The 27953-nt window shown below is 48.7% G+C and overlaps 1 protein-coding gene and 1 pseudogene across 1 annotated transcript; one reads left to right on the top strand and one right to left on the bottom strand.

Annotated features, from left to right (window-relative positions):
* Positions 1–693: 693 nt before the first annotated feature.
* Positions 694–27953, top strand: Scnn1b (sodium channel epithelial 1 subunit beta). The gene is made up of 12 exons (XM_027410247.2): positions 694–1004; positions 7135–7402; positions 9436–9626; positions 18803–18906; positions 20797–20960; positions 21245–21352; positions 23495–23612; positions 24572–24647; positions 24735–24792; positions 25645–25706; positions 26964–27039; positions 27144–27953. The coding sequence occupies exons 1-12, from the start codon at positions 694–696 to the stop codon at positions 27522–27524; spliced, it is 1917 nt and encodes a 638-aa protein (XP_027266048.2). The 3' UTR covers positions 27525–27953.
* LOC118238631 lies at positions 12765–13674 on the bottom strand (annotated as a pseudogene).

Here is a 27953-nt window from a genome sequence, read left to right as displayed (position 1 = left end):
ATTCAACTCCTCTGAAGAAAGGGAGGGAGGGAGGGAGGGAGGGAGGGAGGGAGGGAGGGAGGGAGGGACAACTTTCAGCATGTAAGGCACTTGCTACTGAACCTGATGGCCTGACTTCAACCTCCAGGACTGACATGGTAGAAGAAGAGAACAGACTCCTGAAGGTTGTCACCAGCATGCATTAGCACACTCAAACACACAAATAAAAATTCTCAGAGTTAATTTTTTAGCGAGATGAAAGAATTAGATATGTTAACATGTTATACATGGGAAACCTGAGCTGAGAAATTTAGCAACTGGTCCATTTTGCTGGGCATTCCCTGGGGCTGAAAACCCTCAGTCACTGGGATGGACATGGTGGTCCATGCCTGTAATCCCACAGTGAGCAGGTGGCAGAGACAGAGGGATAGAGGTAAGTTCAAGGCTAGCATGGGCTTGGGGGGGAGGGGGAGGGGGCAAGGCATAGACACCTTGTCTGATTTGCTCATCCCTGAATCCACAGACATTAGTTCAGTTATGCTGTAGTCACTCAATAAGCACTATCTGTTGAATGAATAGATGGGTGGAAGGATAGATGGCGGGTGACAAAAGGAAGGAAGGAGAGAAGACTGGTCTATGCAACCAGTCTCTCTGCCTGTGACCTCCTCAACAGTGCCCTGTCTGATGGCATCCCTTGTCCCAGCAGGTGCCACCATGCCAGTGAAGAAGTACCTGCTGAAGTGCCTGCACCGGTTGCAGAAGGGCCCAGGCTACACCTATAAGGAGCTGCTTGTGTGGTATTGCAACAACACCAACACGCACGGCCCCAAACGCATCATCTGCGAGGGGCCCAAAAAGAAGGCCATGTGGTTCCTGCTCACATTGCTCTTCGCCTGCCTGGTATGCTGGCAATGGGGCGTCTTCATCCAGACCTACCTGAGCTGGGAGGTCAGCGTCTCGCTCTCCATGGGCTTCAAGACCATGAACTTCCCGGCCGTCACCGTCTGCAATTCCAGCCCCTTCCAGTAGGTGGTCCCCGGAGCAAAGCCGGCTCTTCTCTTCCTCTTTTCCTTCCTTTGCTTTCCTCCCTACTTTCCCGTTTCTCCATAGTCCTTCTGTTTTGTTCCTTCGCTTTTCTTTCTTTTATTTCTCTTTTTGCTTTCACTTTTTGCAACATACAAGATTTTTAAAAGTCCCAAGCTTCCTCGGCTTAAAGAGAGCCACAATACATCTAGAACTAAGTAACTTTGGAGTGGAACAAAGGTCAACCTCCAGTGTTGTGCCTCAGGCGCTGTCCATCTTCTTTTGAAAAAGCAGTTTATTTAATATCCATAGATGTATATAATGTATTTGGATAAAATCCATCCCCCCAGTCCCTCCCCTCCAGCTCCTCCCTTATCTCCTCCACCTCTTTTTCCTCCCAACTTCTCTCTCTCTCTCTCTCTCTCTCTCTCTCTCTCTCTCTCTCTCTCTCTCATCTCTTCTCTATCTCTCTTTCAAGCCCACTGAGTCCAGTTAGTGGTGCCTGTGTATGCATGGGTACAGGACCATCTACTGCAGCAGAGTTAGCATCTATAACCCCAGCATTCAGAGGCTGAGGCAGGATGATGAATTCCAGGCCAGCCTGGACTGTACAACCAGAACCTGTCTCAAGAACAAGGCCACATATCCTGTATAAATGGCACTTCCTGCTCTCAGCAATGCTGCATCTGTATACTGCATTTGTGTTTATTGAGCCTCCACTGTGTGCCACTGTTCCACATGCAGGAAATATTAGCAACAAACAGACAAGTCCCTCCCCTCTGTATAACCTGTCAGAGGAAACAACCATTAGGATTTTTATCCATATTGGTGTTGGAGAAATGGCTCCAGCTACTTTTCCAGAAGACTCGGGTTCAAAACCAAGCAGCCAAATGACAGCTCACAATAGCCTATAATTCCAGCTCCAGGGATCCAATGCCCTCTTCTGGCCTCTTCAGGCACTAGGAATGCACATGGTGCACAGTCATAAAATGCCCATAGACACAAAGCGATTAAAAAAGGGGGAAAGATACATTGGAGGCTGGAGAAACAGCTCAGGAGTTAAAAGCACTCGTTGCTTTTCCAGAGGAACCAGGTTCATTTCCCAGCACCCACATGTAGCTCACAACAATCTATAACTCCAGTTTCAGAGACTATGACACCCTCTTCTGACTTCATGGGCACTAGCAAGTGTGCAGTGTACATACATACATGCAGGAAAAATAATTTGGACCCAGGCCTGGTCTAACACCAAAAGGCCCACTTTTTAATCAGTCTGCCATGCTGTCTCTTGCACAACCGGAAGGCTTCAGGGTGTGACTACAAATAGACCCCCCATCTAATCAGGATTGTGGGAACAGGTAGGTGGCCAGTCAGTAAAAACTGTCTCAAGGCGTGAGTAGAAGTTAGCCAGGAGGGATGGAGACAATGCTCAAGTTGTGGACGCAGTGTGTGCAAAGTCCCAGCCTGGAAAATCCAAGAATGGAGTGACAGAGGATATTCTTGTCCAAAGAAAAGTTCTAAAAGGGAGTTCACAACTTGTGGTCACCTTCCCAATCCTCAAAAGTTCCTTTGACTTTTGTATTTGTGTGTGCATCCATTCTTGTGTGTGGATCAGGGGTCAGTCTTGGGGCCATTTCTCAGGGAGCAGCACACGTTGTGTTTTAAGGCAGGGTTTTTCAGTGGGTATGGAACCCCTTGCTGGCCAGCAAGCTCCAGGGAATCTGCCTGTCTCCTTGTCCCCAACATTAGATCTAAATGCAATCCACTGTGCCCATCTATTTACATAGGTGCTGGGATCTATCTCAGGTCCTTGTGCTAAGCATTTTAACCACTGAGCAGTTGCCCCAGGCCCTAGAAGGCCCTTTTTTTCAGATTTTTTATTTGAATTAGAAACAAGATTGTTTTATATGACAATCCCAGTTCCCTTCTCCCTCCTGTCCTCCCCTACCACCCCGCCCCAACTAAAACCCTACCTACACATATCCTTTCTGCTCCCCTGGATGGTGAGGCCTTCCATAGGGTGTCATCAGTGTCTATCATATCCTTTGGGATAGGGCCTAGGCCCACCCCTGTGTGTCTTGGCTCAGGGAGTATTCCTCTATGTGGAATGGCTCCCAGAGTCCACACCTATACTAGGGATAAGTACTGAACTACTACAGGAGGTCCTGTAGATTTCCGAGGTTTCCTCAATGAAATCCATGTTCCTGGGGTATGGATCAGTCCCATGCTGGTATCCCAGCTATCAGTCTGGGGAGCAAGAGTTCCCAGATGTTCAGGTCTTGTTTCTGTGGGTTTCACCAGCCTGGTCTAGACCCCTTTGCTCTTCACTCATCCTTCTCTGCATCTTGATTCCAGTTCAGTTTAGTGATAAGTTGTGGGTGTCTACTTCTACTTCCACCAGTGGCTGGATGAGGGCTATCGGGTGGCATATAAGTCAGTCATCAATCTCATTATCAGGGGAGGGCATTTAAGGTAGCCTCTCCTCTATTGCTTAGATTGTTAGCTGGTATCATCTTTGTAGATCTCCAGACATTTCCCTAGTGCCTGATTTCTCTGTAAACCTAAAATGTCTCCCTCTATTATGGTATCTCCATTCTTGTGATTTTCTATTTTTCGCCTGACTCAACTTTTCTGCTCCCTCATGTCCTCTGCATCCCTACTCTTCTCCCCTTCTCATTCTCCTAGCTCCCTTCCCCCTCTTCCCGTGCTCTCAATTTGCTCATGGGATCTTGACCCTTTCCCCTTCTCCAGGGGAACATGTATGTCTCTCTTAGGGTCCTCCTTGTTTACTAGCTTCTCTAGCAGTGTGGATTGTAGGCTGGTAATCCTTTACTCTATGTCTAAAATCCGAATATGAGTGAGTACATACCATGTTTGTCTTTTTGCAATTGGGTTACCTCACTCAGAATGGTTTCTTCTAGTTCCATCCATTTTCCTGCAAATTCCAAGATTCCATTGGTTTTTTTTTTTTCTGCTGAGTAGTGCTCCATTGTGTAAATGTACCACATTTTCTCTAACTATTCTTCAGTTGAGGGGCATCTAGGTTGCTTCCAGGTTCTGGCTATTATAAATAATACTGCTATGAAGATAATTGAACAGATGCCCTTGTTGTATGAATGTGCTTCTTTTGGGTATATGCCTAAGAGTGGAATTGCTGGATCTTGTGGTAGACTGATTCCCTTTTTTTTTTTTTTTTTGAGGAGTCTCCATACTGATTTCCAAAGTGGCTGTACAAGTTGGCACTCCCACCAGCAGTGGAGGAGTGTTTCTCTTTCTCCACATCCTCTCCAGCATAAACTGTCATTGGTGTTTTTGATTTTGGCCATTCTGACAGGAGTAAGATGGTATCTCAGTTGTTTCAATTTGCATTTCCCTGATGGCTAAGGATGTTGAACACTTTCTAATGTGTCTTTCAGCCATTTTAGATTCCTCTATTGAGAATTGTCTATTTAGTTCTGTACCCCACTTTTTAATTGGATTGTTTGGTGTTTTGGAGACTAGCTTCTTGAGTTCTTTGTATATTTTGGAGATCAGCCCTCTGTCAGATGTGGGGTTGGTGAATATCTTTTCCCAGTCTGTGGGCTGCCGTTTTGTCTTGCTGACTGTGTCCTTTGCCTTACAGAAGCTTCTCAGTTTCAGGAGGTCCCATTTATCAATTGTTGATCTCGGTGTCTGTGCTACTGGTGTAATGTTCAGGAAGCAGTCTCCTGTACCAATTAATTCAAGGGTATTTCCCACTTTGTCTTCTAATAGGATTAGTGTGGCTGGGTTTATGTTGAGGTCTTTGGTCCATTTTGACTTAAGTTTTGTGCATGGCAATAGGCTTGAGTCTATCTGTAGTCTTCTACATGTCCGCATCCAGTTATGCCAGCACTGTTTGTTGAAGATGTTCTCTTTGTTCCATTGTATAAATTTGGATTGTTTGTCAAAAATCAGGTGTTTGTAGATGTGTGGGTTAATATCAGGGTTTTCAACTCTATCCCATTGGTCTACCTGTCTATTTTTGTGCCAATACCAAGCTGTTTTCAGGACTATAGCTCTGTAATACAGCTTGAAGTCAGGGATGGTGATGCCTCCAGAAGTTCCTCTATTGTACAGGGTTGTTTTGTCTATCCTGGGTCTTTTGTTTCTCCATATAAAGTTGAGAATTTTTTTCAAGGTCTGTGAAGAATTGTGTTGGGTTTTTATGGGGATTGCATTGAATCTGTAGATTGCTTTTGCCAAGATTGCCATTTTTACTATGATCCTACCTGTCCAAGAGCATGGGAGATCTTTCCATTTTCTGGTATATTCTTTAATTTCTTTCTTTAGAGAGTCAAAATTCTTACAGTACAGGTCTTTCACTTTTTTGGTTAGTGTTGCCCCAAGGTATTTTATGTTATTTGTGGCAATTGTAAAGGGTGATGTTTCTCTGATTTCTTTCTCCACCAATGTGTCATCGGTATATAGTAGGGCTACAGATTTTTTTTTAGTTAATATTGTATCCTGGAAGGCCCAATTTTTAATAGGATTTTCCTCTGTTGAGGAGCCCTTGGGACAGCTTACAAGAAACCCTGTCATTAACCACCTGGCCCTAGCAGCACACCTGCAGTCCCAGCATCTAGGAAGCTGAGGCAGGAAGATCTTGAGGTCAAAGCAAGGATGGACTACAAGTGAGACCTTGTCTAAAAAAAACAGCAGAATCTGGGGAGATGACTCAGTGAATGATTAAGAAAGCTTCCAGTGGACCCAAATTCTGTTCCCAGCACCCACAGTGGGTGCTCACAACTGATATAATTCCAGTCCCAGGGAATCCAATGCCCACTTCTGGCCTCCATGGACACACCCTACATGTAGTATATACACACACATACAGAGAGGGGGAAGGGAGAGATTATTAGAATAATAATATTAGTAGCCACAGAAACTCTCTCTGAGGGACACTTTCTTACCCCTTCCTCTATTTTCTAAATAAGAAAACTGAGCCTCAGAAGGCTAAGCTGTCCAAGGCCATACAGATTTTAAGTGATATGACAGGATTTGAACCCAGAGCTCATGCAGATACTTGCTGTGAGAGGCAGCTCTGGACATCTGCCCTGGATAATACCACCAGCCTCCCCTCCCATCCTTTGCTGTGCATACCTGAACAGCTTAGTGTTGCGGACAGAGAGGGGCTAGCCCTGGCTGTTCTTTGGCTCATCTTGGGTTTAATCCCCCACCTGGGGGGAAGCCCTTTTGCCAAGGCTGTCCCATCCAGCCCTGATGTATTATGCACTAGGCATGGGTAACCAAGTGGTGCACTCTGTCCTATGGAGCCATCCCTTCTACAGGGCCTGATCATACTTCCAACATGGAGCCCCTGGGGAGGAGAGAAAACAGAAGACACCCTCACAGACCCAACACCTCTCCATCCTGTAATTGGTCCTGGTCCTCAGGATCTGTCTCCCATCTCCACCCTCTACCTCTACTGAGAAGGGGGTTCCAGGAGAACCCCTGAGCACAACCTATCTCCTGCTGCTGGAGCCCACCAAATCTGAATTCCAAATTCAGTCCTGCCCCTGGGGCCATCCAAGAAATCAAAGTGGCTTCCAAGAGTCATTCCCTGTCTGCAGATGGGGATGATGACAAATTGTGACAAAGATCAAAACAAGAGAAAGAGGCCCTCACATCTGACTCATGACACACAACCAACAGCCAGTTCTTTGCTACAAGGGGAATTTCGTGGCTGTCCCTGCCACCATCACCTGGCACATAGATGTTGAACGTGTATTTGGTGAATTAATGAACTGAATGGACAACGGGAGAGACATGGAGATGCAATGGGAGAGAGGTGGGGATGCAATGGGAGAGAGGTGGCATCTGAGTTGAACCCAGTGCATCACATACGCTGGCTAGCACTCTAACACTAGGATACATCTCTAGCCCTTTAAGAAGTAAACAATGAGGCAGGATCTTACTACATTGCCCATACAGGGCTTAAATTTAAGCTCCTCTTGCCTCAGCCTCCAGAAAAACCAGGATTACAGCTGTACATCACCAGACCCTGCTTTTGGTGGCAAGTTCTTAAATGTTGATGTGCAAGAAGACCCCAGGCTCTGCATGCTCTTTCTTTGGTGGCCCCTTGCCCACCTGACCCCTCCTCTCCCCACTTAGGTACTCCAAGGTCAAGCACTTGCTGAAAGACCTGGATGAGCTGATGGAGGCTGTCTTGGACAAGATTCTGGCTCCGGAGTTTGGACACACCAACACTACCAGTACCCTAAACTTTACCATCTGGAACCACACACCTCTGGTTCTTATTGATGAACGGAATCCTGACCACCCAGTGATCCTCGAGTTGTTTGGGGATAGCCAAAACAGCAGCAGTCCAGCCCCAGGAAGCACCTGCAATGCCCAGGGGTGCAAGGTGGCCATGAAGCTGGTAAGTTCCCTAAGCACAGGCCATTGGTCATCCAGAGAGGCTGGTGGCAATCTATTTTCATTAGTAACCTAAGATTTGCAGAGAGGACCTAGTGCCTGTTTCATACATCTGCAAAGGGCGGAAGGTGTGTTCAGGTGTATTTTCACATGTAACTGTCAGGGGTGGGTCAGAGGAAAACTCCAGATGTCATTTCTCCTTAGGCAAGGTTGACTGACCAACAAGCCTGGGAAATCTGCCTGTCCCCACCTCCCAAGCTCTGAGATTACAAACACATACCATTTCACCCTATTTTTTAACTATTTTTCTATTTATTTTATTTTATGTGTATGAGTGTTTTGCTTGCATGTATGTCTACGCACCATGTATTTGCCTGGTGCCTGTGGATATCTGAAGAGGGTATTGGATCCCCAGGAACTGGAGGTATAGATGATTGTGAGCTGCCGTGTGGGTGCTGGGAATCAAACCTGGGTCCTCTGGAAGAGCAGCCAGCCCTCTTAACCTCTGAGCCATCTCTCCAGCCCTTACTTGGGTTTTCTATGTGAGTTCTGAGAATCCAGCTAATGTCCTCCTACTAGTGCTACAAACACTTTACCAACTGGATGTTTCCCTGAGCCCCGCAAACACTTTTTTAAAAGTAGAAATGGCTGGTATGTTGGTCGACACCTTTGGATGAGAATGACCCCGTTCATACTAGTTTATGCAAAGCAGAGAGCCACTGGCACATGTAACAAAGATGTCCAGAGTTCATCTGTGTTCAGGCATGCGTGATCCAGGCACTCAGGTGCTTTCATGAGGATTCATCACCCTCCGTCTTAGCTCAGGCCTCCCTTCCCCCGCTGAATCTCAGCAATCTCTCCCCACAGTTCCTTTCTCAGTAGAGCCAATCAAACTCCCATTAACTCCCCTCATCACATCTCACCCTTAAAATAATCCCAGTGGGCTACATGACAGCCTCTAGTGATTATCCAGTCCTGGGTCACATGCTCTGGACCTGGCAGTGCTGTCAGTTTCACCAGGACTTGAGCAGAGGGGATGCAGTCAAAGGCCAAGAAACCACTGCCCACACTGAGGCTGAGGTGCTGCTGGCTCCTATAGCTCCAATGGGAGAAAGCCTCATCTGGTATCTCCCAGAGCTCCTTCACAAGCCAGACCATGATCCAGGCGTCATGCCTGGAGAGCCCAAGGATGCCGAGAGCTCAGGGTCCAGAGGCCTGCATTGTCAGCAGCTTCCCTGCTTACTCTGAGGGTCAGCCTCGACAGTCACAAGGATCAGGTGTGAAACCTCCAGAGGGGCAACTGTCTGCCTTGCATTGACACTTGGTCACAGTCTCCAAAGCCCCCACTCAAACCAGCTGATGCCTGGAGCCCAGGAGTAGATGCCACACTTAGGGTGGAGCCACAGGTTACCTATCTGAAAATTTCAGCCCAAGCCTGTGTGTCCACTAACTCTGAGGATGAGCCCTATATCCATGTGTGTCCCTGTGTGCCTGTGTGCCTGTGTGTCTGAGAGTATGTCTCTGTGTGTTTGTGTGTCATGTGTGTGTACTCATTTGTGTTCTAGTGTGTCGTCTGTGCATATGTATATGTACCCATGTATGTTTGTCTGTTACCCAAGTGTGTTTGTGTATCTGAATGTGTGTGTTTGTGTGTGTTTGTGCATCTGAGTGTGTGTTTGTGTGCCCATATGTGTTTGTATCCATGTGTTTAGGTATGTATGTGTGTCTGAGTGTGTGTCTTCTGTGTGTCTTTGTATGCCTCTGTATGTGTAATATGTCTGTATGTATGTCGGGGAGGAGCTATGTATCTGTACATGTGTCCTGTGTTCATACCTAAGAGTACCAGTGGGGGCTGTGTATGACCAGCCTGGAGTGGCTTGGGGTAGTGGCCCCTGAGTATGCATGAGTTAGGATTCTAACACATTTCCCACCACCAGGTTGAAGTCATGGAACAGCTAATACGGTGCTACCCTTCCCTCCTGGGTTCCTCAGAGCAGTAGCCTTTGTGTCTTCAGGAACCCCTCTTCCCTTCCACAGTGCAGTGCCAATGGGACTGTGTGTACCTTCCGGAACTTCACCAGTGCCACCCAGGCTGTGACTGAGTGGTATATCCTTCAGGCCACCAACATCTTCTCACAAGTGCTTCCAGAGGACCTGGTGGGGATGGGCTATGCCCCTGACCGCATAATCCTAGCCTGCCTGTTTGGGACAGAACCCTGCAGCCATCGGTAAGAGCAACTCCTGTCCTGTGTTCTAACAGACAGAATGAGTTAGGAGACTGGCCTGCTAGGGTTCAGACCCACCCAGCTCTGGATGGCTGTCTGTAGCATACAGGCTAGTCTGTGCCTCTGTGTCTTGTTGAGGCTTGCTGGAGGCATGTCTCAAACAGGCTCGTGACACTGGAGGGAATCACTTTGGGAGAAGTCAGCAAGTCAAGTAGATAAAGAAGGAAGATAAGATTGGGAAAGGGCCGGGCATTGGTGGCGCATGCCTTTAATCCCAGCACTCGGGAGGCAGAGGCAGGTGGATCTCTGTGAGTTTGAGACCAGCCTGGTCTACAAGAGCTAGTTCCAGGACAGCCTCCAAAGCCACAGAGAAACCCTGTCTCGAAAAAAAAAATTGGGAAAGGATGCGATGACTGTGGGTGAACCCTGGGCTTGGCCTGATTCATGGGAAGATCTGCTATGGTGCAGAGCAGTCCTCCCTTGATAGAGGGGCCAGGCCTTTTATAATGCCCCCAGTTTGGCTGTTGGCCACCCCAGGCACAGGGCAGCCTTGGGTTATTAGCCTGCAACTCCCAACCACCTGATGGCATATCTGGGTGGGCACCTGGTATTTTCTGTTTTTTGTTGTCTTTTCTCTAACCCAGTAAAATCATTTTACCCACCTCTTCCAGTTACTATGAAGGGCATATAGTTAGGTCCACACTGGCACGCAGAGCAAGGCTTATGAGGGCTCAAGATCCCCGCTTCCCTATAAAAGCCCCTTCATGGTGAGAGAGTGGCAGAGTGGCAGGGGTTGGCAGTGACCCAGAAAGTCCAGGCTATCCCAGAATCCCGTTTCCTTCACCTGGACATGGAGACTTGTGCCCTCCTGATCTGAACTCTCACACTTCAGTTCTCAATTCTGCTGCTACTCAGGAGCTCCTTCCTAAATCTCATGCTTGGGCATGTGAATGCTTCCAGGTTCATCTTCTAGGAACTGTAGCCTCAGCCCTGAACATTCCACGAGCTCAGTGAAGAATCGGCTGAGAGCTGCAGATTCTCTACCCTCCTCTATGCACAGGTATCCTGGGCAGGCATTTTGCACATAGTGTCAAGGAGTTGCTAATCAAACCCTCAAGAGACAGAGACAGGAGGACCAAGAATTCCTTGGCTACACACACACACACACACACACACACACACACGCACACACACGCACACACACACACACACACACACACACACACACACCATGCAATATAGTACCAATATATCCCATAATGCAAATCAGAAAAATGGCAGTGTGTATATAAAATCTTTTTCATTTTACATACCAATCCTAGTTCCCCCGTCCTTCCCCCAACTCCATCCCATCTACTCATCAGAGAGGGTGAGGCCTCCCATGGGGAGTCAACAAAGTCTGTCACATCACTTTGAGGCAGGACCAAGGCCCTCCTCCCTATATCTGGGCTGAACAAGGTATCTCTCCATAGGGAATGGGCTCCAAAAAGCCAGTTCATGCACTAGGGATAAATCCTGGTCCCACTGCCAGTGGCCCCATAAACTGCCCAAGCCCCGCATTCAGAGGGTCTAGTTTGGCCCTATGCAGGTTCCCCAGCTATCAGTCCAGAGTCAGTGAGCTCTCACTTGCTCAGGTCATCTGTGTCTGTGGGTTTCCCCATAATGATCTTGACCCCTTTGCTCATATTATCACTCCTCCATCCTTCAACTGGACTCCAGGAGCTCAGCCCAGTGGTTAATTGTGGATCTCTGCATCTGCTTCCATCTGTTACTGGATAAAGGCTCTATGATGACAATCTGACTACAGGGGAAGGCCAGTTCAGGCACCCTCTCCACTATTCCTTAGCTGGGATCATCCTTGTGAATTCCTGGGAATTTCCCTAGTGCCAGGTTTCTCCCTAACCCCATAATGACTCCCTCTATCAAGATCTCCCTTTCCTTGCTCTCCCTCTCTGCCCTTCCCCAAAATGACCATCCTGTTCCCTCATGTTCTCCTCCTCCTCCCCTCCCCCCTTCTCCCTCCTTTTTACCCCACATTCCGGATTTACTAAGGAGATCTTGTCTTTTTTCCCCTTCCCAGGTGGATCCATGTATGTCTCTCTTAGGATCCTCTTTGTTGCTTAGGTTCTCTGGGGTTGTGGATTGTAGGCTGGTAATCCTTTGCTTTATGTCTAATATCTTCTTATGAGTGAGTACATATTATATTTGTCTTTCTATGTCTGGGTTACCTCACTCAGGATAGTTTTTTCTAGTTCATTCCATTTGCTGAGGCAAGTTGGATTTCAACTAGTTATTCATATTACTAAACCCACATTTGATAAGAAATTCAAATTTAGTCATTTAGTCATGATACAAGGTTTATTGGACCTTCTTATGGGCCAAACTCTATTCTGAACACTTCTTATATACGAAACTGTAATTCACTCTGGCAACACTCCCACAAAGGGTACTATTTTCCCTGCTTCCCTAGAGACATTAAGTCACACCCAGGTGAGTAGCAGAGCCAGGGGCCTCTATTATTAGTAGAAGATGGAGCTCAAACAGCCAAGCATGGTGGCAGATGCCTGTGGTCCCAGGTGGAGCAGGAGTTGAAGGTTGTGCTGAGACCCTGGAGAGAAAGAGAGAAATGGGGTGGGGATGGAAGGACAGGGGAGGGGAAAGAGAAAGAAAGAAAACAAAGGTGTCTGACATCACCCTCCCTACCCACTTCTTTCAAATCTCCCAAGCCAAACCTCTGAGCAAAAGGAACCACCCAGCCACCTTGTCACGAAACCATAGCCAACCTGCATCTGGGCTTACTCCACAGCTGTTGACCACAGCTTCTTGAGTGGAAACTGATGGGACTGTGCCCTTGCCTTCCACCATCATGGGCTTCCAACACTCCCATCCCTTGCCTCCTTATTCTCTGGTCCTGTCCCCTCTCTTGGCCATATGAATGTTCCTCAAAGGAGAGATTCAGTGTTAGGAGTATCCTCAGAGCTGCACGGAGCCAAAGCTGCCTAGATTTGAACATCAGGTAGCACTGCGTGTGTTCAGTTCCCCACACACTTAGCTTGTGTGTGTGTGTGTGTGTGTGTGTGTGTGTGTGTGTGTGTGTGTGTGTGTGTAGGTGTGTGTGTGTGTTCCTGTCCTTTTACTAATTCATATGTAATTGCCAGTCAGACAACACTTGCCATAGTAATATCTAAGTGGCTACCTGTGAAAGTGCCACAGTCATCTCAACCAAGGTGACTGATTTTTCTATTGTCACTGTATAGTGTTTCAGGACAGCAAGTTTAACCTTGTTTCTCTTAAGCTTGTTTTTGTGAGTAATATAAGATACCCTTCCTTTTCTTAGCCCCACCTCTAGGTCTTAACACAAGCTGAAGGGTGGACTCCTTTAGAATGCTGTAGTCAGACAAGATACAGCCACCATCCATTCCTTCTCCCAAATCCTGGCCTTAGCATTCACTTTAATGCCTGAGGGCTTAGCCTCCAGTGCCACCGGCTTTCCTGTAAGGGTCTGCTGTGATCTTGCATGACTTCAAGGACTGACCTAACTGGGGAAGTGAGGAAATGAAGAGAGAACAGACACAGAAACGCTGTTATTGTTTGGTGTGGGCTCTCAAATGAAAAAGCTACAGCACCCTGGAAGCCCAGCATCTTCAGTGTGTACAGTTGAGTGGGGAGGTGGGGTTATTACATACAGCAGACCAGGAGGTAGGGTTATTACACACAGATAGACAAGGAGGCCTGGTTTATGACATACAGCTGGATCAAGAAGATGGGTTTAGCTGATCTTGGTAGGAGCAGTCTCTGTTGGGGAGAAGTCTTCAGGCCTGCCTTTCAGGGAGAGAAAGCTATGGTGGACATTTTCTGCATGCTGTCAATATTTGTACTCCGACCTGAGGAAGGCTTTCCATCCTTCTGGGCTTCACCCAGGGAAGGCTTTGCCACTCCCAGGGGTCTGAGTTACTGGGGTACTTGACATAGCCATGCCCATATCAACAGTACACATTGACTCAAGACTTCACTCACTCTCTACAAGGTTCTTTACAAAAAATATCTGCATCTTGGCAGTGATTCTACCACAAATAGAGGATCAGAAAGTTACATAGCTTCTCTATGCCTCTGTTTCCTTATCTAAAAAGTAGAGTCAGTGAAATGACCTCATAGAGCTCCTGTGAGGACTGAATGGGTTGGTCTAGGTAAAAATGCTAAGAGCTGTGCCCTGTTCCCAGGACATTCTCATCACACTTTAAAAAAAAATAAGCTGATTGTAGAATTCTTTCATATTTGTTGAGAAGTGGCACAGACAGAGGAGATGGCTCAGAAGCTAACATCGCGTCCTATACAAGCAAGAGAACCTGAGTTTGAACCCCTGGAATCTATATACAAAGCTGGGCATTGCTGCACATTCCTGTAGCCCCAGCACTAGGAACAGAGATAGGAAGATCACTGGGGCTTGCTAGCTAACAGCCTGACTCCAAGTTTAGTGAGAAACTATATCCAGAGAGTAATGTAGAAAGTGATAGAGGAACACACCCAACATCTTCCTCTGGCCTCCTCTTGTGAGCAGGAGTACACAAGCACACACACATACCATACACACATACACATATGTGCACACGTACAATACACACACACACACACATACATACACAACACACATATTCACCACACATAAACCACACACACGTACACACACATATAAATCACACACATACAACACATATGTGGTGTGCATACACACATATTCTATACATACATACACATAACACACATATACGCCACACATATAAACCACAAGCACACACACACACTGCCAAAACCAGCACATAGGACTCTCTTTGACCCCTTGACCAGTGATTTCTTTCCTTAACATCCTGCCTCTCAACTATAATCTGTCAAAACTAAGAAGAGGAGTGTGATATAGGTCGGGGCAGAGCACTTGCCTAGTGTCTAAGGGTTCTGGGTCAGATACCCAGCACCACAAAAGCAAACAGCAAAGAATGCAAACCTGCATCTCTAGGAAGAAAACAACATGCTTTGTTCTGATTTCATCCATTTTCCCACATGACATTTTCCTGTCAAGATCTCTACCCAGGAAGACAGGTGGCTTTGAACATGGAGCTTTGGTAGGACCATGTCTCAGACTTCTTTGTTGGAGATGAGCTTGAATGTTTCGGAGCACTGGTTGGATGTCTCATGGGAAGCCCTTGATGTGGGTGGACCTTTTTGATCTTAGCAGGGGTGATGGGCTCAGAGAAGCCTGCCCCAGAGGTCACCTGACACCTGTAAAGGAATCACAACTGGTGGAACATGGTGGCCAGGTTATAGCACACATGACATCATCTTCCTCACTTGAGTATTGCCTTCCCTTACTCTTGAGGTGAGTCACATGATTTGATGGCGTAGGCAAGTGGTCACATGATGTGGAGGGGTGGGAAAGTAGACTTGTGGATGCTGGGAATCTAAACTCAGGTCCTCAGGCTTTGGCAGTTAGCACCTTATCAACTAAGCCATTTTCCCTGCCTCTGCCTCCCCCCTTCCCTTCCCTTCCCTTTCCTCTTCTAGATATGTTTTCTAGTCTGGTGTGGAACTCCCAAGTTCAAGCCTCCAGAGTATCTCCCACCACAAGTGACCATGAGTGTCCCTAGCCATCTCCCAGTTATTTCTGAAGGCTTGCTTGCTGGCCTCTGCATTCACAGCCCCAATCTCAGAAAACGTTTATAGAGAGGACCCTTGCTCTAGAACTAGAGGTTACTAAAGCTGTACACAGCCTCTCTAGGGGACAGGCATTACCAACAAATGATGACGACCCAGAGTTCAGTCTGCAAGAGGGGACTGGCCACATCCTGGCAGCCTGCTGCTCCCTTCTGGACTCCATCTGCCCAATACTTGGGAACACTATGTCCTCACAGCCTGGGGTGAGGTCTCTCCCTTCTGAGCAGGGCTTGGCTGCAGCCTGTTTGTTCTGCTCTTTGCCTGTAGTCTTAGCTCTGACCCACACAGTATATAGATAGACCTTGTGGTGCCTGCTCAGAGCTCCTATTCCCCTCCAAGCCTTTGCTGGTTCTATGCTCCCCACCAGGACATACCCTTCCCTTTCCTACCCACTAGACTCCACCACCTCTTCCTCATCATTTGAGTTTCCTCAGGCCCCACCCTGGTCGAGATACCTTCCCTGACCCAAGTCTACCCCCACCATTTATCTCTCCCAATGTCCTTATCACATATTACAGTTTATTCAACAAATATTTACCAAATGTCTGTGTGCTGCTGCATTGTGCGCCAGGCCCCGGAAACAGAGGTGTGAACAGTACCAGCCAAGGTGCTTTGCATGTCACAGTATGCTAGGCATCTACCTGTCCCTCAGCTCAGTTCTGGAAGGCAGTAGCTGCTGCTATTGTCCCTGGGATATACAAATAGATGGTGAAAACAAAACTGAGACATTAAGTACACCGTCAAGTTCCCTGGGCTAGAAAAGAACAAAGCCAGAAGTCAGTTCAAGGCAGACTACTCTGAGCCACCTCTGGGCTGTCATCCTACAGATCCAAGGTCATGGCTCTCCTTAGGCTCGGGATCCACACAGGGACAGCAAATAGGTAAGCAACTAAATCTGTATGATTTTCCAGTCTTGAACTGAATCAAAGGTAATAAAGAGGTGAAATGTGCAGGGAGGGGGGGCTGTTATAGACAGCTAAGTTCTGTCACTTCTAGAGGCAGACTGGGAGACTCAGAAGTCTCGTGAGATGACAAAGGTAAAGGTGCTTGCCACCAAGCCTGATAACCCAAGATCAATTTCTAGGACCCACATGGTGGAAGGTAATTGACTTCTATAAGGTGCCATCTGGACCTTCCATGCACAAGTCCCCAAATAAACAAGTGAATGTAATGTTTTAAAAAGTGGATAGACTATAGCCATGTTTGAGGACAGATGTGACATGGAGCTATCCCTTGCCTGTGCTGCAGTGCAAACTGCACTCAGCAGCTCTATCCTGTTTTCCTTGCTGCTCCAGTCCACAGCCCACCTCTAGAAATGTTGGAAGGGCCAAGGAAAATCACTTAGCCTATAAAAGAACAGTGTAGATACATAGGCATCTGCTTGAGAGTTCTTTTTTGGTTTTATTTTGAAAAATACTTTTAAAACATTTGTTTGTTTATTCATGATAGTCTCATACCTCAGCCCACATTCGAGCAGTTTGTGGGAGCCAGATCTCCCAACCCCCCCCCCAACCTAGTGTGGGTCCTGAGGATTGAACTTGGGAGGTCAGGCTTGTCAGCAGCACATTTACTGGATGAGCCATCCTACCGTGCTTTGAAAAATACTTTCAGTGCTACTCCTAAGAGACACGAGAATGTCCATGTCACAGAGAAGAGGTGGAGGAACAATTCAACCCCGTGCTAGGATTACAGGCATGCACCACTATACCAAGCTTGTGATTTTCCTTCTAATCAAATAATCTTCTTATGAATAGGATTGTTCACACATACACACTGTGTGTATTTCTGTATATCCACACATACTGCATATGTGGGGACAGCATGACCATACGCCACTTCTATGGAGGCACACAGTAACCAAATTAAGGCATCTCCACCTTCCAAAATACTTATCCTTCCTTCACTGGGAAACCTCACTTTTAGTTTTTGTTGTTAGACTGGTTTTTCTGTTGATTTGTTTTGTTTTTAAAACAAGGCCTCACTACATAGCCCAGGCTTGTCTCAAACTCAAGATTCTCCTTCCTCGGCCTCCTGAGTGGTTGGATGACAGGCATGGACCACCACACCAGCCCTCCTTTCTAGTTTGATGTAAAATAAATAATACACTGTCATGAGCTGCCATTGCCCTACTTTGCCATGCAACATCAGACCTCTCTCTTCCTTAGGAATGATGTTGCTATTACTCATCTCATTCTGCACTTCCCGGCCTCCCGGGACTTGTTACCCACCCTCCCTCTGCATCCATTCCCAGCCCTTAGCAACTACTATTCATTCCTCCTTTTAAGTCCTACACCATCTATGAAATCTACTTTTCAGCTTGCACACATGAGGTGAGTGTACAGAGAGTGATCTCAGACACTGTGAATTTTGAGTTTCTGCCTATAGGTGATTTCCTTTTCTCTTACACAATTTATTTACTGAAGGAACTGGGTTACTAACTAATACCATCGAGTTTCTCACTGTCTGCATTTTTTTATTGCTGTCTGTGCTATTGTTTAACATATCCTCCAGACTCCAGTTCTTGCTAACAGTAGAGTCTCTGTCCTGTGTGATCTCATTTTTGGACAAGGTTACATCATCTTCAATTGTTATCTGGATCAAACTGAAACTTTTCATTTTGTTAACACTTTCGTGTGTGTGCACACATGCATGCATGACTGCCACGGTGTATCCATGGAGGTCACAGGACAACTCTTGGCACTTGGTTTTCTCCTTTCCACTCTGAGCCCTGAGAATAGGTCTCAGGTTGTTGGGTTTGCATGGCGTGGGTTTTTCCTATCAGCCCAAGAGACACAGTCAAAAGATATTAACAGGGCTTAGTAATCAGTTACAATTAAACCACCCATTAAAATGATTCAGGTCTTGGTTTAAATAAAGAAATTGTAAAAAAAAAAAATCTTTGTGAGACAAATGGAAATTGAAACTGCATATTTAATCAATAGCACTGAGAGATTTTGCTGGTTGTTTTGAACATGGCATCAGCATTATTTTAGAAAGCTCTTACCTTTAGAGAGATACAAGAAGCTGTCACAAAGCCACACAGAGTGATACACACATAGAACCCCAGTAATTGGAGAGGCAGAGGTGAGGATCCTCTTCCCCAGGCCAACCTGGGCTACACAGTGAGATGGTCTCAAAGCCAAAAGCAGAAGGGGTCAGGACAAGCCACGTCCTTTTGAAGGTGTAGTGACCGAGGCTAGCATCTGAGAACTTCTTCACAAGCCACAAAGGCTACACCAGCCCCAGCCAGGAAAAACTTCCTCCTTTCTACCTCACAGCCTTCCAGGAGTCTGGCTTTCACAGGAGGTGAACTGGAAGGAAAGAGCTAGTCTAGCCTCTCCCTCCTGCTCCCTCTCTGAAGTGTTTGAAGTGGGCAGCAGCAGCCCACTCCCCTCTTCAGCAGAGCGGCTCCCTTGGAGCAGCCCTCTGCCCAGGGGAAGTTCCCGCCCTCTAGCCTATCCTGTTTATTTCAGGAACTTCACACCTATCTTCTACCCTGATTATGGCAACTGCTACATCTTCAACTGGGGCATGACGGAGACAGTGCTTCCTTCCGCCAACCCTGGGACTGAATTTGGTGAGTTTGGGTTTGCAAGGAGATGCTATGAGATGCTACCTCTCTGAAGTGTTTGAACGGTGGCAGCTACCCACTCCCCTCTTCAGCAGACCAGGGCAGAGCCTTGGGGGAGCCCTCTGCCCAGGGTAAGGGTTAGGGTTAGGGTTAGGTTAGGGGTTAGAGTTAGAGAGTTAGGTAAGGGGTTAGGGTTAGAGTTGGGTTAGGGGTTAGGGTTAAGGTCAGGTTAGGGTTAAAGTTAGGGTTAGATTAAGGTTAGGTTAGGGTTAAGGTTAGGGTGATGGTTAGATTAAGGTTAGGGTGAGGCTGGGGGTGTCTAGGCTGGCATTCCCATTTTGTTGTTGAATACTTTGATGTTTCAGAAGCAACACAGCTCATGGCTATGATAGGTTCTCAAAGCCTCAGTTTGTTCTTGAAGAGCACAGTACACGATAGCTAAGAATGGCCCACAGCAATATTCAGCTCCTGAGTCACAGAAACTTTGTGTTAAGAAGCCACCTCATCTGATCGGTAAATCAAGCCTGTTCAGCATATTTGAGGCACGCTGAGAAGTTTTTACACAATTGGTCCAAGGTCACCTATGACAGAGCAACCAGTATCCCAACAGCCCAAAAGAGTGAAGACTAGAGAGGAAGTGGAACATGGCTAATGGCAGGTCCCCATTCCATTGTCCTGTCCTCTACAGGAAAGCTGGTGGACTCTGACTGTTGTGACATACACCTGTAATCCCAACCCTTGAGCAGCTGAAATGAGAGATCACAAGTTTAAGACCAACCTCAGCTACAAAGGGAAACCTTGGAGAGTCACTGACAAATGCCCAAACACCCACATTTGGGGCATAGCACACAGCCTCAGTCTGTGACACTTCTAACCATCAAGAGGCAGGTAGCCTTCCTTGACCATCAGAGTTACTGGCCAGGAGGAGGCCATGGAGTTGACCACCTTAACCCTGCCCTTGTTAGCAAAAATAGTCAACAGACTGCTAGACACATAATTACAGTAAGGAGCCAATAGGCCTCCTCAGAACCCAGAAAATCCACTTCCTCCCAGTGTAACCTTAGAGGGGTCCCTTTACCTATTTGTGCATCAGTTTGCTTACCCGTAAAATGGTAATAACTCGTACCTCATGGGATTTTTGTGAAGATCCAAAAGGATATTTTATAAGCAAGCACCTTATAGCCAGTCATAATGACGTAAGCCTGTGATCTCAGCAATCAAGAGGCTGAGACAGGAAGATCACCAGTTTGAGGCCAGCCGGGGCTACATAGCCAGATTCTCTTAAGTGAGCACCTCGATAGCACATAATATATAACAAGTGCCAAGTGAGGGGTGGCTCTGGTCATCTCAGGCCGAGATGGCCACCCCAGTGCCCCAAGCTCAGGGCTGGGAACAAGTCCTTGCCTCTAAACCAGGCAGCTCAGCTGGGAAGAAGACTTACAACGAGAATACGAGTGAGGCAGACCCTGGGAGGGAACGTTCCAGAGCTAGGAGGGGGCATGTGGATGACTTTGACCACGCAGGAAAACTGCTGGAGGAAGTGATACTACTACAGCCTGGAGAAAGAGTGGGATGATCCAGAAGAAAGGAGAGGGCGGGGAACGGCATTCCAGAGTGAGGGAAAGGCATCTTCAGAGGTGCAACAGGAAGAAGCTATGCCACTGGAAAGGACTGAATAGGAAGAATGAGGTCACATGTCGTGTGGGATGAAATGGGCTGGGCACCGTTGGTGGGCAGGGCATGCTGTGTAGACACGAGATTACAGGTGAGGAATACGAGCCCAGGAGGATATTATGAGCACCTTGGCTGAATGAGGCTGGAACACTTGGGTGGCAGGTCCCCCTTCCATCTGGGGGATGCCCAAGCTCAACTGCCCTCACTATCCTTCCCCCATAGGTCTCAAGTTGATCCTGGACATCGGCCAAGAGGACTATGTCCCCTTCCTTGCGTCCACAGCAGGAGCCAGGCTGATGCTCCATGAGCAGAGGACGTATCCCTTCATCAGAGAAGAGGGCATCTATGCCATGGCGGGAACTGAGACGTCCATCGGGGTGCTGGTGGTACAGCCGGGGCCCCAGGGCAGCCTGTGTGGAGAGGGCTGAGGGGAGAAGTGCCCCTGTCCAGGCTGCACCCCCATGGCCTAAAAGTAGCAATCACGAACCCAGCCTCAGTGTAAACCTCAGTATCTGACAATACTCTTAAGACACGCTGAGTCTTCTGGCGCCTCCTCTGGCACCTTCTGGGACCTGCAACTCCCCATCCCTTTGCAGATCCAGTTGACTCCTGGGAAAATACAAACAGAAGAGGCTACCAGGGGGTCTCCATGAGTCATCTCTCTCCACAGGACAAGCTGCAGCGCAAAGGGGAGCCCTACAGCCCTTGCACGATGAATGGCTCCGATGTTGCCATTCAGAACCTCTACAGTGACTACAACACCACGTACTCAATCCAGGTGGGAAGACTGTGTAGGCTTGGCGACCATAGGGACCTTAGCTTTCTGAGAGAGCTAGGCTGGCTCTGCCAAATCTTTATTTCTCACTTACTTACTTATTTGAGACAGGGTTACCCTGTGTAGCCCAGGCTGGCCTGAAATTCACAATCCTCCTTCCTCAGCCTTTTCAGTAGTGGGATTACAGGAACACAGCACCAGGCAGACCTGGCTAGATCTTTGTAAGTAGCACAGGGGACCATGGTGCTACAAAGACAAGGACTCTGGCTTCCGACCCAGGACCCAGAGCTAGCCACTCTTATATCTCCTTAGCAGGTGCCCCTGGGAGAACTGTCATTGTGTGTGAGATTCAATGCTAGGGATATACATGCATTTCCTCATTTGATCTCTTTAGCCCCTCTATGATCTCAATATGCCAACAGCAGTGGCATTTATGGATGTATTAACTGCAGCAGGTTGGCCAGGTGCTCGGCAATTCACATGTGTTACATCCCAGAGGCACCCCTAGGATACACATGTAGGAATGAGGAAAACTGGGTTTGACAGACCCTGAACTGAATGCCTCACCAATTAACCTGAGAAAGCCCCTCTTAGGTAGCTGCCCTCAAGCTTCCTTGCTGTAGCTGGGAGCTTTCCTCTTATCCTGATCTCTGAGGTCAACCTGCAACCTTCCCTCTGTAGCCTTGAGAGGAGAGAACACGTCTTGCATAAAGAACAAAATGATAGCTTGATGACTCCCCCCTGCCCCAGCTCAACCTGCCTGGGGAGATGAGGAAACACGGGCAAGCAAAGGGTGCTTGCCTCCATGTCTGGGAGCCCTGAGTTTAGCATTACACTCCCCACAAGGGCTGGCTTGGCCACTTCCTGTCTGATGGGCTTCTGTCTGCCATGAAGAACTCTGGCATCTCTGGAGCTTCCAGAGGGATGGACAGACAGACAGTGCAGCACAGGGAGGCAGGGCATATGGAAAAGGAGGACTAGCTACATTCCTGGGAAATGTCAGTGCCTGCTCCTTCCAGGGCAAGAGCAGAAATCTAGACCCTGTCAGAAGTTCTGCCTCCTGCCTACTTCCTACCAGAGCTGCCTGGAAAAAAGGACACCTCTTTTCCAGATGAGGGACTGAGGTCTGTGTGAGACACTCACTAGAGCCACTCTAAGCTCCTCTGACCCCTGCTGTCTTCTCTTGACCACACCCTGAATGGGATAGCCAGCCCCATCTCCTGCCAGTGGGAATCTCAGTGGTCCCTCTGGGAGAAGTCAGATGCATTGATCTGGAGGAGAGGGGGCAGGCCAGGAGGGAAGTAGGGAGTTGGCAGAGGCATGAGGAATGGGTTGGAGGTAGGAGGCTGTAGTAGCCAACACTCAGGGCAGGCACAGGAGGGCAGGAGCGGGCATAATAACTGCTTACCAAGCGCCTGATGCCCTGCTGAGTCCTCCAACCTTGGAAGGTAGGTGTGACTAGTTTCCTGTTCCTCTATGAGTAAACTGAGGCTTGCAAGTTAATCACTTGCTTCAGGACACATAGCTGGTCTGTGAGTAGACTGGAACCAGGTCAGAATGACCTAAACACCATGGACACTGAGGCCTTGAAAGTGTCCTCACTACATCCAGTTATCAGGGCTGGGGACTCTTGTGTCCCCTCTACTCCACCTCCCTTCAGCTCTGATCCATTAAAGATCACCCCTATGCCTCCCTAGGTCATCCTACTCTCACTGCCCACCCCCATAAGAAAGCAGATCTGAGCCAGCTTGCCTGCTGTCTTTCTGGGTGTCTGTGTGTATGGACCTCAGAAGGGTGTTGGCACTTCACTGGAGGAGCTATTAGCATGTTTATTTGAGGCAGGCCACCCCTGCCCATACCATCTACAGGACTAGCTTTGGGTGGAGAGACTGGAGCTCCTGGGTCGGAGTCCCTGTGCCAGCCCAATAAGCTGCTGTGGGGTCCAATGTGCAAGAACAACTGTGACCCTGACTGCAGACACTGTAGCTGTGGCTTTGCCTATTCACCAACAGGCTCTTAACCAAAAGACCACACCTCCTGATCCCCAGTAGTCCCTAGTACCCTGGCAGTAACTTCTCTGGGCTCCTTTCTGGTACTGGAGTGATACCATCCTACCATGCCTGAGATCTGTTCTGCACCCTCCAGGCCTGTCTTCATTCCTGTTTCCAAGACCACATGATCCATAACTGCAGCTGCGGCCACTATTTGTACCCACTGCCTGCTGGGGAGAAATACTGCAACAACAGGGACTTCCCGGACTGGGGTGAGTGTAGCATAGGAAAACTGACAACCGTGAGGAGAAGCCCATCACTAACTAGGGCTCGCCCAGCCCACAACATCTCCCAGACCCCCTTCCAGAAGAACCGTCCTTCTCCCCATCTCGATTCTGTAAAGTACATGCTTGAGACACATAGGTGTAGGATGAACTGTCCCTCCAGGCACGTGTGTGCTGTGTACATCCCTGTACACACATGAGCCCGGGAATGCGGCTGCTGGAGAGTGTGCAGTATGTATATATTCATTTTCAGATGCATATAGGAAAGGCATGCAAAGAACACTGTGTCACTGCAGGACCTGTGTGTGCTCATGAGCAGGCACCTTGCTTCCAGTGTTTGCATGTGTGTATGTACACATGAAGCCATGAAGCCATCCTCTCAGCATGTGCATCCATGCATGAAGGGGGCTGGGATGGAGGGGGACACTTAAGAAGTTGCTGTTGTGATGCTGGCTTCCAAGGGTTTGGAAGCCAGCATCACAGAACAAATCCTCAGTGGGTTCCCACATGAATGGAGCCTGAGACTGAGGACCCTGGGGGATTGGAGTCAGTCCAGGGATGCAATTAGTAGTCACGGGTCCTACCACCATTACAATATACAAATGAGGAAAACATACATCTGTCTGTTTGTTTGGTTGGTTGGTTTTGGTTGCTCATCCTTCTGTACAGGACCCCAGAAGCCATCTTCTAGGTAAGGATGAGGAGGGACACAGAAGACACTCAGACCTGCTGAGCTGCATCTAGGATATTTAGGGACAGGACCCCAGGCTGGGCTGGGACAAGAGGGCCAGGGTGTGGGATGGGTGTGGGGCAATGATCTTAGTGATGGGGACTTGGATGGAGTCTCCCTTAGGTGATCTAGGAGGAGAGCAGAGGCTCGCTGGGGGAGGGAGGACCCCCGGAAGCAGCCCTCATGGCTCCTGACCACCTCCCTCTCTCCCATAAAGCCTACTGCTACCTAAACCTACAGATGAGTGTGGCCCAGAGGGAGACCTGCCTCAGCATGTGCAAGGAGTCCTGCAAGTGAGTGTGACACAGGGGACCTGCAGGTGCTGGTGAGGAGGGCACAGGGCTGTCGGGAGAGCAACAGAGTTGGCTTCTCTATTCCAGTGACACCCAGTATAAGATGACCATCTCCATGGCTGACTGGCCTTCTGAGGCCTCTGAGGTAAGACGGCGGAAAGTCAAGCTCCTGTTCTCCTCTGTCTCTGGGTTGAGAACAAGTCTGGGACTTTAGAGTCTTCCCTCTCTCCTCCTCCACCTTTCTTTCCCTCCCCCTCTATCAATTTTCTACATCCCTTCCTCCCTCTCTGTCCCCCTTTCTTCTCATCCTTCTCTCCCTTCCTTCTTCCCACTCCACCCATACTCTCCCAGGCACTATGCCAGGGACAGGCATAGTCTTCCATTTACCAAGTCTGCAGCCCAGTCAGAGAGACATACACATAGAAAGATCATTTCAAAGTCATGGCTGTGAGGGACAGAGACAAGGGAAGTGAACAGCAAGGGAAAGCGCTTAGACGGCAGGTCAGGGAAGGCCTCTCTATGGAGGTGCATGAGAGCCATAGCCAGGGGCAGAGCTGGCCCATGCAGGGCAGGGAGGATTCTGAGCAGAAAGGACAGCAAGTGCTATGGCCAGAGATGGGAATGAGGCTGAGACAATACCCGCCTGGGAACAAGACATCTAGAGAGTTGAGCTCCTCCCTCTGACAACTGCCAGGCTTCTGTGAGAGTTCCTCTGTTCCCAACCCAAGGCTCAGACTTCTGGAAGGTGCAGGGGTGCTGTCTGCCCAGATCCTGGGCAACAGGGTCTATGTCTCGTGTGTGTGTGTGTGTGTGTGTGTGTGTGTGTGTGTGTCTGTGTGTGTGTGTGTGTCTGTGTGTCTGTGTGTGTGTGTGTGTCTCTCTGTGTGTCTGTGTGTGTGTGTGTGTGTCTGTCTGTCTGTCTGTCTGTCTGTGTGCACATGAGTGCATGCGTGTGTGCATGCACAGCCCTTTCTTTCAACTGCGTCTTGGGTTCTAGGATTGGATCTTCCATGTCCTGTCTCAGGAACGGGACCAGAGCGCAAATATCACCCTGAGCAGGTAAGGATGGAATGTGGCCAGGGCTGGCAAAGGCAGAAAAGGGAGGAACCAGTGCCCGGGGCAGGGTTTACACATGGAACAGCTGCCCAAATTCCTTTTGCTGTTAAAATCCAGTGCAAGACTAGAGGAGGAAGAGGGGAAGAAGAAAGGCAGCTGAGGGCTCGGTGTCTAATGGAGGAAGAGCCGATTTTCCACCCCGGCACTTCTCCATTACCACATCTTCCATTCTTTAAAAAAGTTATCCAGTGTGTGGTATGTATGTATGTATTATGTATGTATGTATGTATGTATGTATGTATGTATGTATGTATGTATGTATGTATGCATGCATGTATGTATATAGCACACACATGCCCTGGTGTGCATGTGAAGGTCAGAGGACATCTTTGTGGAGTCACCTCTCTCCTTCCACCCTTATGTGAGCTCCTGAGATTGACTCAAGCCATGAGGCTAGTGTGGCAAGCCGTTTACATGCCGAGCTGCCTCGCCAATGTCGTCCTTCTGTTTTTTCCTCATCTATCCACCCACCTTCCCTCCTCCATCCATGTCTCCATCCACCCAACACAAACAGGCAAGTGCAGGACAGGCAAGGTCTACACCACCAGGGACCTTGAGCTGAAACGCAAGAAAGGCTTCCAGCCAGGAGTGTCTTGCATGAGCCCCCATCTCCTTTAGGAACAGGGAGAAGCCTCAGTGTGCCTGGGAGACAGGGATGTCTGTGACAGGTGACATTTGAGAAGTAGGAGTCACTCCCAGTCAAGAAGAGGCCGAGATACCCAGGCGGGAATGGAGTTTGGGAAAGGTCTGGAGAAATGAGACAGCCCAGCCTTTCCAGAGACTCCCAATGTAATGGGGAACCACTCCCGTCACCCTCTCAGCCCCTGGTCACCCTTCTGGAGGCTGCCACGCTTCTTAGCATATGGACCAGGCTACCCTATGCCCAGAGAGGAGCTTCAGAGTGACCTTTAGGACCATCTCAGACCAGAGGCCTTTAGGAAAATGGAAGATATGGGATGAGAAAGAAGTCCACAAGACCGGTGCTGGGCACCAATGTCCTTTGTGGCTCTGAGGTCCGATTTAAGTGGGAAGGGACAGTACTTCCAGGTCTCGCTTGGATCTCCCCACTTCTAAGAGCAACTCAGGCTGGAGGTAGGCAGGGTGCCTTGGAGTGCTCTTCCCATGGGACACATGCACACACCCATCCTGCGAGGGAGGGCAGGCCATGGTCCCAGCCTGCTGCCTTACTGCCTCCTGTAGGAAGGGTGTTGTCAAGCTCAACATCTACTTCCAAGAGTTCAACTACCGCACCATTGAGGAGTCGCCAGCCAACAATGTGAGTGTGTGGGTGTCTGTCTCATGGATCCCTGAGTCCCTAGGTGGGTGTTAGGGCCCCCAAAGCTGGGCAGATCAGGGCCCTCATTTTCTTGTTTCTTACAGATCGTGTGGCTGCTCTCTAATCTGGGGGGCCAGTTTGGCTTCTGGATGGGGGGCTCAGTGCTGTGCCTCATTGAGTTTGGGGAGATCATTATTGACTTCATTTGGATTACCATCATCAAGCTGGTGGTCTCCTGCAAAGGCCTTCGAAGGAAGCGGCCACAGGCACCATACACTGGCCCACCACCCACCGTGGCTGAGTTGGTGGAGGCCCACACCAACTTTGGCTTCCAGCCTGACACAACCAACCACAGTCCCCATGCCGAGGTCTACCCTGACCAGCAGACTCTACCCATCCCGGGCACCCCACCCCCCAACTATGACTCACTAAGGCTGCAGCCACTGGACACCTTGGAGTCTGACAGTGAAGTCGAGGCCATCTAGACCCTACCCCACCTAGCAGCTGGTGAACTCGAAACTTCGAAGTTACAAGCGTTTCCAGTGCCTCATTTTACTAGGCTTCATCCAAAGAGCCAGGAACCCCCACACCAGAGCCCATGACCCTTTAGAGAAGCCAGAAATAACTAACTGGTCAGCCCCAGGCTGAGGGGCCCATAGAGTCAAGATGCTGGTATCAGTATACTGAAGTTGTAACATTGCCTGGCTGCTGGTACACACTTCCCACACTCTTTGCTCTGTGTTGTCTTTTGGCCTAGCAATCAGGCTCCAGAGACCCCTGGGGTCCCTCTCCTGGTGGTAGGTCACTTCCCTTTATGTGTGTCACCATCTCAGTCCTCCAGAATCAGTGACTTTGCCCTAGTCAGCCTTGGTCGACCTGTTAACAGCCTGGGGGGCGGGTGCAGGTCATGGGGA

Source organism: Cricetulus griseus, chromosome 3 (assembly GCF_003668045.3).
Source record: "Cricetulus griseus strain 17A/GY chromosome 3, alternate assembly CriGri-PICRH-1.0, whole genome shotgun sequence".
Taxonomy (NCBI): Eukaryota; Metazoa; Chordata; class Mammalia; order Rodentia; family Cricetidae; genus Cricetulus; species Cricetulus griseus.
This window is presented reverse-complemented; position numbering and strand designations above follow the sequence as displayed.